This window comes from Convolutriloba macropyga, unplaced genomic scaffold (genome assembly GCF_964194025.1).
Source record: "Convolutriloba macropyga unplaced genomic scaffold, txConMacr16.3 SCAFFOLD_1395, whole genome shotgun sequence".
In the NCBI taxonomy this organism is placed as follows: domain Eukaryota; kingdom Metazoa; phylum Xenacoelomorpha; order Acoela; family Convolutidae; genus Convolutriloba; species Convolutriloba macropyga.
In genome coordinates this window covers 29,142-42,033 of record NW_027449544.1, presented here as the reverse complement: position 1 = coordinate 42,033, position 12,892 = coordinate 29,142, and the positions used below count along the sequence as shown (strand labels likewise).

The 12,892-nt window shown below is 31.8% G+C and overlaps 1 protein-coding gene across 1 annotated transcript in view; it reads right to left on the bottom strand.

Moving 5' to 3' along the window:
• Positions 1-791: 791 nt before the first annotated feature.
• LOC142355131 (uncharacterized) overlaps positions 792-12,892 on the bottom strand; it is a gene marked incomplete at its 3' end in the record, with an annotated part of 36,292 nt that continues 24,191 nt past the window's right edge. The window contains exon 2 of the mRNA XM_075407390.1: positions 792-2,138. Within this exon, the coding sequence (XP_075263505.1) occupies positions 792-1,105 (314 nt within the window). The remainder of the gene's footprint in view (positions 2,139-12,892) is intronic.

Genomic DNA, 12,892 nt, shown 5'->3' with positions numbered 1-12,892 from the left:
GTTATGATGATGACAGTTCTTTTCCGCATTTTTGATGTGACATTTAACCAGATCCAACGGGTTGTAATTTTGACTTTCGAACGCGCACTCTCTTTGTATAGGTCACGTGACGCTGATGTAGTAACAGAGAAAACTCGACAAGCGGGTACCTCGTAGTGGTTAGAGACATAAGCCAGAATTTCGATGTGAATTTATAGTCGGTCCTATAAAGTTGAAATGATTGAACGTTCGAAAACCATCAATGTGCTCATTTGAATGACAACGCTTCTTCCGTTTACCTCGATTCCAGTGGTTTTTCTCCTCAAATTTAAAGTTTGAAAACTGTCAAGTACTTTGGAAATCAGAGTCGCGGAACCTTGTTTGAAAAACGCACTTTGCAAGATGACGACAGTTTTGAAATCAGGCACTGCATATAAAAAATCTGGCATCTTAGAATCTGACACTGAAGATATCTGGAATTTTAGAATCTGACACTGAAGATATCTGGCATTTTAAAACTTGCATGTGCATTTTTCAAGTAATGCTTATTTGACCCAGATATCAAGTCAAAATTTCGAGGAGAGTATTCCGCAAAGTCCTGTAAACCAAGCTTAATACACGAAAAGCGCACGTTTTAAAATGACGAAAGTCAACTTTTGGCTAAGTAGGAACTTCTGGCATTTTAACTTCTGGCACTGAAGACTTTCAGCATTTTAAAATGTGCACGTGAGTGTTTTAAGTTAAACAGAGAAATTTCTCTATTTAACTTAAAACACCCACGTGCACATTTGGACAATGGGATGTTTTCATACCTGAGTGCAGTGATGATGAGTTCACTGGGAGTGGGGTTGTGTCGCCAGGTGTAAACAAGGATAACCACAATAGCCCCAATCAGTCCAATCACCCCAACTGACACATTCACACAACTCTCTATCACCTCAATCACTCCCAGGAGACCTCCCTCGTCTCCCTCTCCCCCTATTCCCGATCCAGCAGAAGGGGAAGGGGTTGAATAGAGGTTACCACCGTTCCGACTCATCAAATTTGAGTTCTCATTCAGCCTGCTCGTTCCAGTCTCGTTTGAGCTGCGTAAATTGCGCGCCAAAAGTTCTTCAAGTGGGAGCATATTTGCAAAAAATTGGGTAACTTTAGGAATGCTTTTCAAAGCGGGTGTGAAATAATCGAGGATACAAATGCGACTTTGTAAATAATATTTCAAACAGGAAGACCATCAAACTTGATCACCATAATTAAACTATCAAATTCCTAATTTTCTCGTGAAAACCATCAAAAATGAGGGATAGCAAAAATTATTGCCTGCAAACTAGTAGAAGTAATGACTGGTTATAAATAAGCGAGGTTGTAAATAACACCATGTAGATAGCTATACTATTATCTTTAAGCTCGAGGGAACATGGAAAATATATCTATCTGTTCACGATTTTGGGCACATCAGATCAGATTTTAAAGCGGATTAAGGTCATAAAAATCTGGTATTTTTTTGTTGCGAGGCACCGGAGCGAAAGATGGTTCTTTTTCATCAAAAATAATCTACAGCTTATTCAACATAAATTCAACTGAAGCATACTGGTATGTACAACAACATAAATGCTCGTAAAATATTTTTATACTGCGTTATTTCGTGCTATTTCGTGTAATATTCTAGCTTATGTAATTTGCCAGAACATCGGAGTAAAAAGTATATTACAGCTCAAAACGGGGAACGGAAATTTTAAATTAAAAGAACTTTTAATCAATTTTTAATCTTTGAACTACACCAAAGGAAATGGAGTATTACCATAGTCAAATCCGGCCCAATTAAAGCATACACAAACGAGGTTATAAACATAGCTTTTAGAAAAAAAGTAATTTGCACGAATATTTTTCATAGTAAGTATCGATCAGATTTAGATAAAAATACAAGCAGGCAGGGGTTGTAAAAAATTTGTTCCAATTTGAAGTTATGAACAAAAACCTCCTGTGTTTATATTAACAAAAGTAAGATAAAGTGACGTGAATATTTGCTTTGGGCTAATAAAATTAAAGTTGAAGCTTAAAATCCCATCTGAGCCCTTCTTACGTAATCATCATTAATATGTGAATCAATCTGATTGGTTGTTTTTAATCGCCATTCCAATTCTGCTTTGTTCACACAACACCTGAAAATAGCAATCACTTCTGATGAGGTTTTTCATGAGACCGCAATTTGTTCCCACGCTTACCTGCGTGAGACAATTAACTTTTCATCTGGTGGCGACAATTTCTTTTTAGTATGGATTTTAATGATGACAGAATTGAGACAACAAAATTAAATTTTAACAATGGTAAATTGATTTCCTTATTCGATTGTGTTTAACATGTGAGGTCAGTAATAGACTTTAGTAATGTTAAAATAAACTTGCTGTCTTTAATTTTGTCATTAATTGGTATTTGAGAACCATGAATTTGCGCATCCAGTATAAATTTTTCATCACTTCATATTAAATATGTAATTTTAAGACCATAATTATGCTGGGTAAAATTTCCATAATGAAAATGGATACAAGAGTTTACAATTTAAATGTAAAAAAATTGACGATTCTCCGTTGACCAGCACAGAACAGTACTGCGCAGTGCTGTATTGCCTCAAAATTTCAAAATCAAGACGGCTGAAAACTAAATGAAATATAACAAAAATGAGGTAAAATTGGGGTTCATTCAAGTCTGTTTTATTTCTTTTCCCCTTTTCGGACAAAAGCTGCAAAATCCTTGCTGTTGATATCATGTTTTCAGTGGTTAGTCGAGTATTGCAAATAATTTAATAAGCCAGTATATTAAAATCCTTGTAATTTGTATCTGGTCTACCAGATTCAATGCTATTCTTAAAAGAAACCTGTTAGATATTAAAAAATTGCAAAATTGAGCAGATACAATTTTTTTGTTTTCAAGAAAAAACGAAGTGATAAAACTAGATAGGCAGTGGAAAGATCATTTGGTTTTATGATAGATCGCAAACGAGCGATACTAAATTCATCAAAAGACCAAGAGTATGAGATCAATTTCAGGTTCAAAATTCGAGCCATTAACTCATCTTGAGAATTTCCACAAAAATATCAATCAATGTCGGATTTGATGCCATGAGAACAAGAAAAATGATTCTAGTTTCATAATCTTATGACAGAATTTTTCAGCTAACTGGGAAAGTTTATAATTTTGCAAATAGACAGACAATAACAACAATCATGTGCTCAAATGTTGGTGGGTTCCATTGGCTTTCACAGTTTGAGCGTGAACTGAATTTGTTGATGAAGTATTTCCTTCTTAATGCGCTGGTTGGTGTGAACTGCTCATTTTTCACTTGTTACACGCTCAATCAATGCTTTGATCATTTGAGTTTTTTGTACAATACTGAAAACATGTAAAAAAATCAGCAGTTTTGTATTCTACAGTTTCAACTGTTTTTCATCTGAGAGTAGGTTGTACTTTCAATTTCAAAAAAAAAATCCGTCCTAAAAGAACATTGCACAATACAAACCCTCCCTAGAAATTTTGGTTTCTAGATTCAATCCTGTGAAAAATTCCTGATGATTAAAGCAGGTTATCAAACAAATTGTTGTTTCCTCAGATAAGTGATAACAAGAGGACTCGACACTGTGCGCGGCAAAGAATGATCCAATTTTTTTTCAAAATTTACCATCTTACTCTATTGACAGAATTAACAAACAGATAAACTGGGGAATAAAAGTTTGCTTTATGAAAACCAAATACGATACTGCCAGAGATCTACTTCTGGAGACTAAAAATTCTTCCAGCAGAGCTCCAAATAACACGGGTGTCTTTAAATAGGTTTTTCAATATTCTCCAACAAACAAGAAATCGCTCTAATAAACATTTCAGATTTTTAGAAAACGTGCCTATTATTGTAAACAAACGAACCCATAACCTTTTCTTAGAACAAAAATGTAAGTCAAAATGGAGTAATGGTTCAATTATTCGTAACTTTATTCGAAAATGGAACACACTTCCAATTACAATTAGAAAAGAAACGTCGAAGACCAAATTTAAACAAAAAGTTACAGCGGAAATGCTTAAACGACACGAAAGAGTTCCAATAGACAGAAAGGTTGCAGGATTTAAACATATTTTTTTAAAATTATTTTACGAAAACCGAACCTTAATTAGAAAAAAAATAATGTTTGATTAATAAATTTCTAACATGTAACATTAACCAAGTGGTTAATTTAATTTACATGTTTGCAGATTAAAAAAAATACGTCTTAAGTTTGTCAAAAACCTCTTATATCGTGAGTTTTTTACTGCCATTTTTTACTGCCAAAACCTTGAGTGAGTCTCTTCAGAACCCTCATGTTAATACAAATTTAACAGATGAAAAGCAATTGCGTTGTCAATTATTTTGCAAAAATAACTGATTTTCATTGATTCTTAAAGTTCAAAAAGTGCACCCAAAAAATTTAAAATGGAAAAAATGAAATAAAAATTGGGGTACAATAATATGTGAAGTTCTCTTTTGGGCAAAATGTTGATTTCTAAATTCGTAAAAGTTTGAAATTTACAAATTAAATAAAACCAAAAAGAAGATTTTATTTTCAACGCTTACGTGACAAATTGCAAAATATTTTTCTAAAATACTTTTCAAATTGAAAAACTGACAATTGTTTGCATGTCAGTTAACTCAAGCTGTTGGATTCTGTTGCATGCTAATTAGATGCTTCAATGACTTTTGGATCAATTGGAGATACGTTTAACTCAAGATCAAAGAAATCCTCAGATGCTAAGCCATGAGCAGTTTTGAAGAACATAATTTGTTCCTCATGTTTTGTCAACTTAAATTTTATCAAAATTTTCTCAAACCTAAGTTGACTCAAAGTTTCTATATCAGTAGAATGGAAACATCACTGCTCCGTCAAATGAAGTTTTTTTTTATCTGGAGTGCATGGGTCCGGGAAGTATTTTTCAGAAAAAAAGAAAAACATTTCTGTAGTTCACTAAGCAATCTTACCCTGTTTATTTGAAGTAATGATACTGAGAAGACGCCTAGTGACAATTTTCTTTTGAGTTAGTTGTTTCTCAAGGAAAAAAAACAGTGACGCGACTGCTCCACATTTTCAGTTATGTGAAATTAGCAATCAATTGTAAGCTATCTGTGGGACTATATTAGAATTTTTTGTTAATAGTAAAAATGATTCAAATTCTTAGGAATTCTTTTGAATACTCATCACAAACAATAAAAAAATAGAAAAAGGTCCGTTTTCTTCTCTCAAAATGAAAATTATTTTTTGTTCCGCTTTCAGGTAACCTCAAAATTGTACAACAATGCGAAATCAACAATTTTTCAATTTTAAAGTGAACTCTGGGATTTCACCTCAGAGAAACTGCCCGCAGAAACTGATATTTATTTATTTTTTCTTTACCATTTTTTTTAATAATTCAATTGAAATGGGAACTTATTAATAATTTTCAGATATTACTTCCGTTGAATCAGCAATTCTACAAAAAAGGGGCAACAAATTGCCCGCAAAATAGCGGGTTTAGGAAGTCACGGAACTGAGCACAAAAGTGAAAGAAGTATTTCTATTTTTTACAAGTCCTTACCTCATTCTCTGGAAACATTTTTTGTGCAATTCAATAGTATCACAAATGCTTGATTGGACTCTGTTTTAATAAGCTAAAAAACTAATAAGCTAATAAAAACACAATTAAAAGGTACTATAATTTTCAGATAATTTCTTATGAGATAAAAAAATTGGAAGAAGCTAAAAAATTTGCATTTTCGATTAGTAAATTTGTGAATTTTTGTCTTTTGTTTATGTGTTTCCCATTTCCACGTTGAATTTATTTTTTTCTACGTTTACATCAAAAATCTGTTGAACTATCAATTTTAAGTCACAAAAAAACTGTAACTAATAGAAGGAGCCGATGAAAAATTTACTTTTTTTGTTTTTTTTCTTTTTTACATGGTTTCCTATAAAGATATAAAGGAATGTCATGTTTTAAAGAAAACTGTAATATTACCAACAAACTCTCAGGCAATATTGGCAGCTGACATCCTTGACGCACATCGGGATTGAAACAGAAAAAGAAATTGACTAGAAATTGACTAGAAATCAGAGACTAGAAATTGACAGAAGTATTTCAAGGTGACCATTGTCATTTTTATTTTTGGGTGTGCAGTTTTAATAACATTCAAAAGTTATACTCAAATCAACTTCTAAACTGAAAGCTATTGCCCATCATCAAACAATTGCTCGAATGAAATTTGATCACCTAACGCACTCTCACTTAATGACCAAGCTTTATCAGTTTTTCCCGTTTTTTTTTTTATATTTCTACTTTGACCTTGCCCTTATGCACTACATTGCGTATCTCAATGAATGAATCGATTAACATTCTTCTCAGCAGAAAGATTGAGTCAGGTAGAAACAGTGGGTAGTAAACAATTTTGCAATTTGCAAACCGTGCAAAGGAATATAAATAAATAAACAAAATGGTACAATGTTAATGCATTCACTGGCTCATTTTTTCATCAGTGCAGCTTTAGCAAAGCATAATGAGGTGAAAATAGATTTCAAAAAAATTTTGGTAGGTTTCGTCATTTTTTAGGTTTTTTTCCGTATTCGAAGAAATACCTGATACATATCGGTTCAGAAAAAAATTCAGGAATTTTTCTGTTCCCCAATTACCAATTGTTTCATCCTTTATAACTTGTGAAAGAATTCATCTTGCAAACAAATTGTTGAGTTTTAACTGCAAAACGTGTTGAAGATCGGCTAATCTGTTGAATCAAACGCTGAAGATTTGTGGAATATGTTATATCTTAATAATGTCACATATTCCCAAGAAAAATATTCTAGGGGTCTTAATATTAACAATGTATCTATTGTTATTTGCAAACCGTGCAAAAGAATATAAATAAATAAACAAAATGGTACAAATGTTAATGCATACACTGGCTCACTTTTTCATCAGTGTTGTTTGTCGAAGCATAATGAGGTGAAAATTGATATCAAAAAATATGCTAAGTTTCGTCATGTCTTAGGTTTTTTTCAGTATTCCAAGAAATACCTGATACACAACGGTTCAGAAAAAAATTCAGGAATTTTTCTGTTCCCCAATTACTAATTGTTTCATCCTTTATAACTTGTGAAAGAATTCATCTTGCAAAAAAAATGTTGAGTTTTAGCTGCAAAACGTGTTGAGGATCGGCTAAGCTATTGAATCAAACGCTGAAGATTTGAGGAGTATGTTATATCTTAATAATGTCACATATTCCCAAGAAAAATATTCTAGGGGTCTTAATATTAACAATGTATCTATTGTTATTTGCAAACCGTGCAAAGGAATATAAATAAATAAACAAAATGGTACAAATGTTAATGCATTCACTGGCTCATTTTTTCAACAGTGTTGCTTTGTGGAAGCATAATGAGGTGAAAATTGATATCAAAAAAAGTTGCTAAGTTTCGTCATGTCTTAGGTTTTTTTTCCGTATTCGAAGAAAAACCTGATACACAACGGTTCAGAAAAAAATTCAGGAATTTTTCTGTTACCCAATTACCGATTGTTTCATCCTTTATAACTTGTGAAAGAATTCATCTTGCAAACAAATTGTTGAGTTTTAGCTGCAAAACGTGTTGAGGATCGGCTAAGCTATTGAATCAAACGCTGAAGATTTGAGGAGTATGTTATTTCTTAATAATGTCACATATTCCCAAGAAAAAAATTCTAGTGGTCTTAATATTAACAATGTAACTATTGTTATTTGCAAACCGTGCAAAGGAAAATAAATAAATAAACAAAATGGTACAGATGTTAATGCATACACTGGCTCATTTTTTCATCAGTGTTGTTTGTCGTAGCATAATGAGGTGAAAATTGATTTCAAAAAAAGTTGCTAAGTTTCGTCATGTCTTAGGTTTTTTTTCCGTATTCGAAGAAAAACCTGATACAAGACGGTTCAGAGAAAGATTCAGGAATTTTTCTGTTACCCAATTACCGATTGTTTCATCCTTTATAACTTGTGAAAGAATTCATCTTGCAAACAAATTGTTGAGTTTTAGCTGCAAAACGTGTTGAGGATCGGCTAAGCTATTGAATCAAAAGCTGAAGATTTGAGGAGTATGTTATTTCTTAATAATGTCACATATTCCCAAGAAAAAAATTCTAGGGGTCTTAATATTAACAATGTAACTATTGTTATTTGCAAACCGTGCAAAGGAATATAAATAAATAAACAAAATGGTACAAATGTTAATGCATACACTGGCTCATTTTTTCATCAGTGTTGTTTGTCGTAGCATAATGAGGTGAAAATTGATTTCAAAAAAAGTTGCTAAGTTTCGTCATGTCTTAGATTTTTTTTCCGTATTCGAAGAAAAACCTGATACACACCGGTTCAGAAAAAAATTCAGGAATTTTTCTGTTACCCAATTACCGATTGTTTCATCCTTTATAACTTGTGAAAGAATTCATCTTGCAAACAAATTGTTGAGTTTTAGCTGCAAAACGTGTTGAGGATCGGCTAAGCTATTGAATCAAACGCTGAAGATTTGAGGAGTATGTTATTTCTTAATAATGTCACATATTCCCAAGAAAAAAATTCTAGGGGTCTTAATATTAACAATGTATCTATTGTTATTTGCAAACCGTGCAAAGGAATATAAATAAATAAACAAAATGGTACAAATGTTAATGCATTCACTGGCTCATTTTTTCAACAGTGTTGCTTTGTGGAAGCATAATGAGGTGAAAATTGATATCAAAAAAAGTTGCTAAGTTTCGTCATGTCTTAGGTTTTTTTTCCGTATTCGAAGAAATACCTGATACACAACGGTTCAGAAAAAAATTCAGGAATTTTTCTGTTCCCCAATTACCAATTGTTTCATCCGTTATAACTTGTGAAAAGAATTATCTTGCAAACAAATTGTTGAGTTTTAACTGCAAAACGTGTTGAAGATTGGCTAAGCTGTTGAATCAAACGCTGAAGATTTGAGGAGTATGTTATATCTTAATAATGTCACATATTCCCAAGAACAAAATTCTAGGGGTCTTAATATTAACAATGTATCTATTGTTATTTGCAAACCGTGCAAAGGAATATAAATAAATAAACAAAATGGTACAAATATTAATGCATACACTGGCTCATTTTTTCATCAGTGTTGCTTTGTCGAAGCATATTGAGGTAAAAATTGATTTCAAAAAAATTTGCTAAGTTTTGTCATGTCTTAGGTTTTTTTTCGTATTCGAAGAAATACCTGATACACAACGGTTCAGAGAAAGATTCAGGAAGTTTTCTGTTCTCCAATTACCAATTGTTTCATCCTTTATAACTTGTGAAAGAATTCATCTTGCAAACAAATTGTTGAGTTTTAACTGCAAAAAGTGTTGAAGATTGGCTAAGCTAATGAATCAAACGCTGAAGAATTGTGGAACATGCTATATCTTAATAATGTCAAATATTCCCAAGAAAAATATTCTAGGGGTCTTAATGTTAGCAATGTATCTATTGTTAATTGCAAACGGTGCAAAGGAAAATAAATAAACAATCAAAATGGTAAAAATGTTAATGCATACACTGGCTCATTTTCTCGTCAGTGTTGCTTTGTCGAAGCATAATGAGGTGAAAATTGATTTCAAAAAAATTTGCTAAAATTCGTCATTTCTTAGGTTTTTTTCCGTATTCGAAGAAGTACCTGATACACATTGGTTCAGAAAAAAATTCTGGATTTTTCTGTTCCCCAATTACCAATTGTTTCATCCTTTATTACTTGTGAAAGAATACATCTCGCAAACAAATTGTTGAGTTTTAGCTGCAAAACGTGTTGAGGATCGGCTAAGCTATTGAATCAAACGCTGAAGATTTGAGGAGTATGTTATATCTTAATAATGTCACATATTCCCAAGAAAAATATTCTAGGGGTCTTTATATTAACAATGTATCTATTGTTATTTGCAAACCGTGCAAATGAATATAAATAAATAAACAAAATGGTACAAATGTTAAAGCATACACTGGCTCATTTTTTCATCAGTGTTGTTTGTCGAAGCATAATGAGGTGAAAATTGCTTTCAAAAAAATTTGCTAAGTTTCGTCATGTCTTAGGTTTTTTTTCGTTTTCGAAGAAATACCTAATACGCAACGGTTCAGAGAAAAATTCAGGATTTTTTCTGTTCTCCAATTACCAATTGTTTCATCCTTTATAACTTGTGAAAGAATTCATCTTGCATACAAATTGTTGAGTTTTAACTGCAAAAAGTGTTGAAAATTGGCTTAGCTAATGAATCAAACGCTGAAGAATTTTGGAACATGCTATATCTTAATAATGTCAAATATTTCCGAGAAAAATATTCTAGGGGTCATATTATTAACAATGTATCTATTGTTATTTGCAAACCGTGCAAAGCAATATAAATAAGTAAACAAAATGGTACAAATGTTAATGCATACACTGGCTCATTTTTTCATCAGTGTTGCTTTGTCGAAGCATAATGAGGTAAAAATTGATTTCAAAAAAATTTGCTAAGTTTTTTCATGTCTTAGGTTTTTTTCCGTATTCGAAAAAATAGCTGATACAAAACGGTTCAGAGAAAGATTCAGGAATTTTTCTGTTCTCCAATTACCAATTGTTTCATCCTTTATAACTTGTGAAAGAATTCATCTTGCAAACAAATTGTTGAGTTTTAACTGCAAAAAGTGTTGAAGATTGGCTAAGCTAATGAATCAAACGCTGAAAAATTGTGGAACATGCTATATCTTAATAATGTCAAATATTCCCAAGAAAAATTTTTTAGGGGTCTTAATATTAGCAATGTATCTATTGTAAATTGCAAACGGTGCAAAGGAAAATAAATAAATAATCAAAATGGTAAAAATGTTAATGCACACACTGGCTCATTTTTTCGTCAGTGTTGCTTTGTCGAAGCATAATGAGGTGAAAATTGATTTCAAAAAATTTGTTAAATTTCGTCATTTCTTAGGTTTTTTTCCGTATTCGTAGAAGTACCTGATACATATTGGTTCAGAAAAAAATTCTGGATTTTTCTGTTCCCCAATTACCAATTGTTTCATCCTTTATAACTTGTGAAAGAATTCATCTTGCAAACAAATTGTTGAGTTTTATCTGCAAATCGTGTTGAGGATCGGCTAAGCTATTGAATCAAACGCTGAAGATTTGAGGAGTACGTTATATCTTAAAAATGTCACATATTTCCAAGAAAAATATTCTATGGGTCTTTATTTTAACAATGTATCTATTGTTATTTGCAAACCGTGCAAATGAATATAAATAAATAAACAAAATGGTACAAAAGTTAATGCATACACTGGCTCATTTTTTCATCAGTGTTGTTTGTCGAAGCATAATGAGGTGAAAATTGATTTCAAAAAAATTTGCTAAGTTTCGTCATGTCTTAGGTTTTTTTCCGTTTTCGAAGAAATACCTGATACACAACGGTTCAGAGAAAAATTCAGGAATTTTTCTGTTCCCCAATTACCAACTGTTTCATCCGTTATAACTTGTGAAAAAATTCATCTTGCAAACAAATTGTTGAGTTTTAACTGCAAAACGTGTTGAAGATTGGCTAAGCTATTGAATCAAACGCTGAAGATTTGTGGAACATGCTATATCTTAATAATGTCATATTCCCAAGAAAAATGTTCTAGGGGTTATACTATTAACAATGTGTCTATTGTTATTTGCAAACCGTGCAAAGGAATATAAATAAATAAACAAAATGGTACAAATGTTAATGCATTCACTGGCTCATTTTTTCATCAGTGTTGCTTTGTCGAAGCATAATGAGGTGAAAATTGATTTCAAAAAAATTTGCAAGGTTTTGTCATGTTTTAGGTTTTTTTCCGTATTCGAAGAAATACCTGATACACAACGGTTCAGAGGAAAATTCAGGAATTTTTCTGTTCTCCAATTACCAATTGTTTCATCCTTTATAACTTGTGAAAGAATTCATCTTGCAAACAAATTGTTGAGTTTTATCTGCAAAACGTGTTGAGGATCGGCTAAGCTATTGAATCAAACGCTGAAGATTTGAGGAGTATGTTATATCTTAATAATGTCACATATTCCCAAGAAAAATATTCTAGGGGTCTTTATATTAACAATGTATCTATTGTTATTTGCAAACCGTGCAAATGAATATAAATAAATAAACAAAATGGTACAAATGTTAAAGCATACACTGGCTCATTTTTTCATCAGTGTTGTTTGTCGAAGCATAATGAGGTGAAAATTGCTTTCAAAAAAATTTGCTAAGTTTCGTCATGTCTTAGGTTTTTTTTCGTTTTCGAAGAAATACCTGATACGCAACGGTTCAGAGAAAAATTCAGGATTTTTTCTGTTCTCCAATTACCAATTGTTTCATCCTTTATAACTTGTGAAAGAATTCATCTTGCATACAAATTGTTGAGTTTTAACTGCAAAAAGTGTTGAAAATTGGCTTAGCTAATGAATCAAACGCTGAAGAATTTTGGAACATGCTATATCTTAATAATGTCAAATATTTCCGAGAAAAATATTCTAGGGGTCATATTATTAACAATGTATCTATTGTTATTTGCAAACCGTGCAAAGCAATATAAATAAGTAAACAAAATGGTACAAATGTTAATGCATACACTGGCTCATTTTTTCATCAGTGTTGCTTTGTCGAAGCATAATGAGGTAAAAATTGATTTCAAAAAAATTTGCTAAGTTTTTTCATGTCTTAGGTTTTTTTCCGTATTCGAAAAAATACCTGATACAAAACGGTTCAGAGAAAGATTCAGGAATTTTTCTGTTCTCCAATTACCAATTGTTTCATCCTTTATAACTTGTGAAAGAATTCATCTTGCAAACAAATTGTTGAGTTTTAACTGCAAAAAGTGTTGAAGATTGGCTAAGCTAATGAATCAAACGCT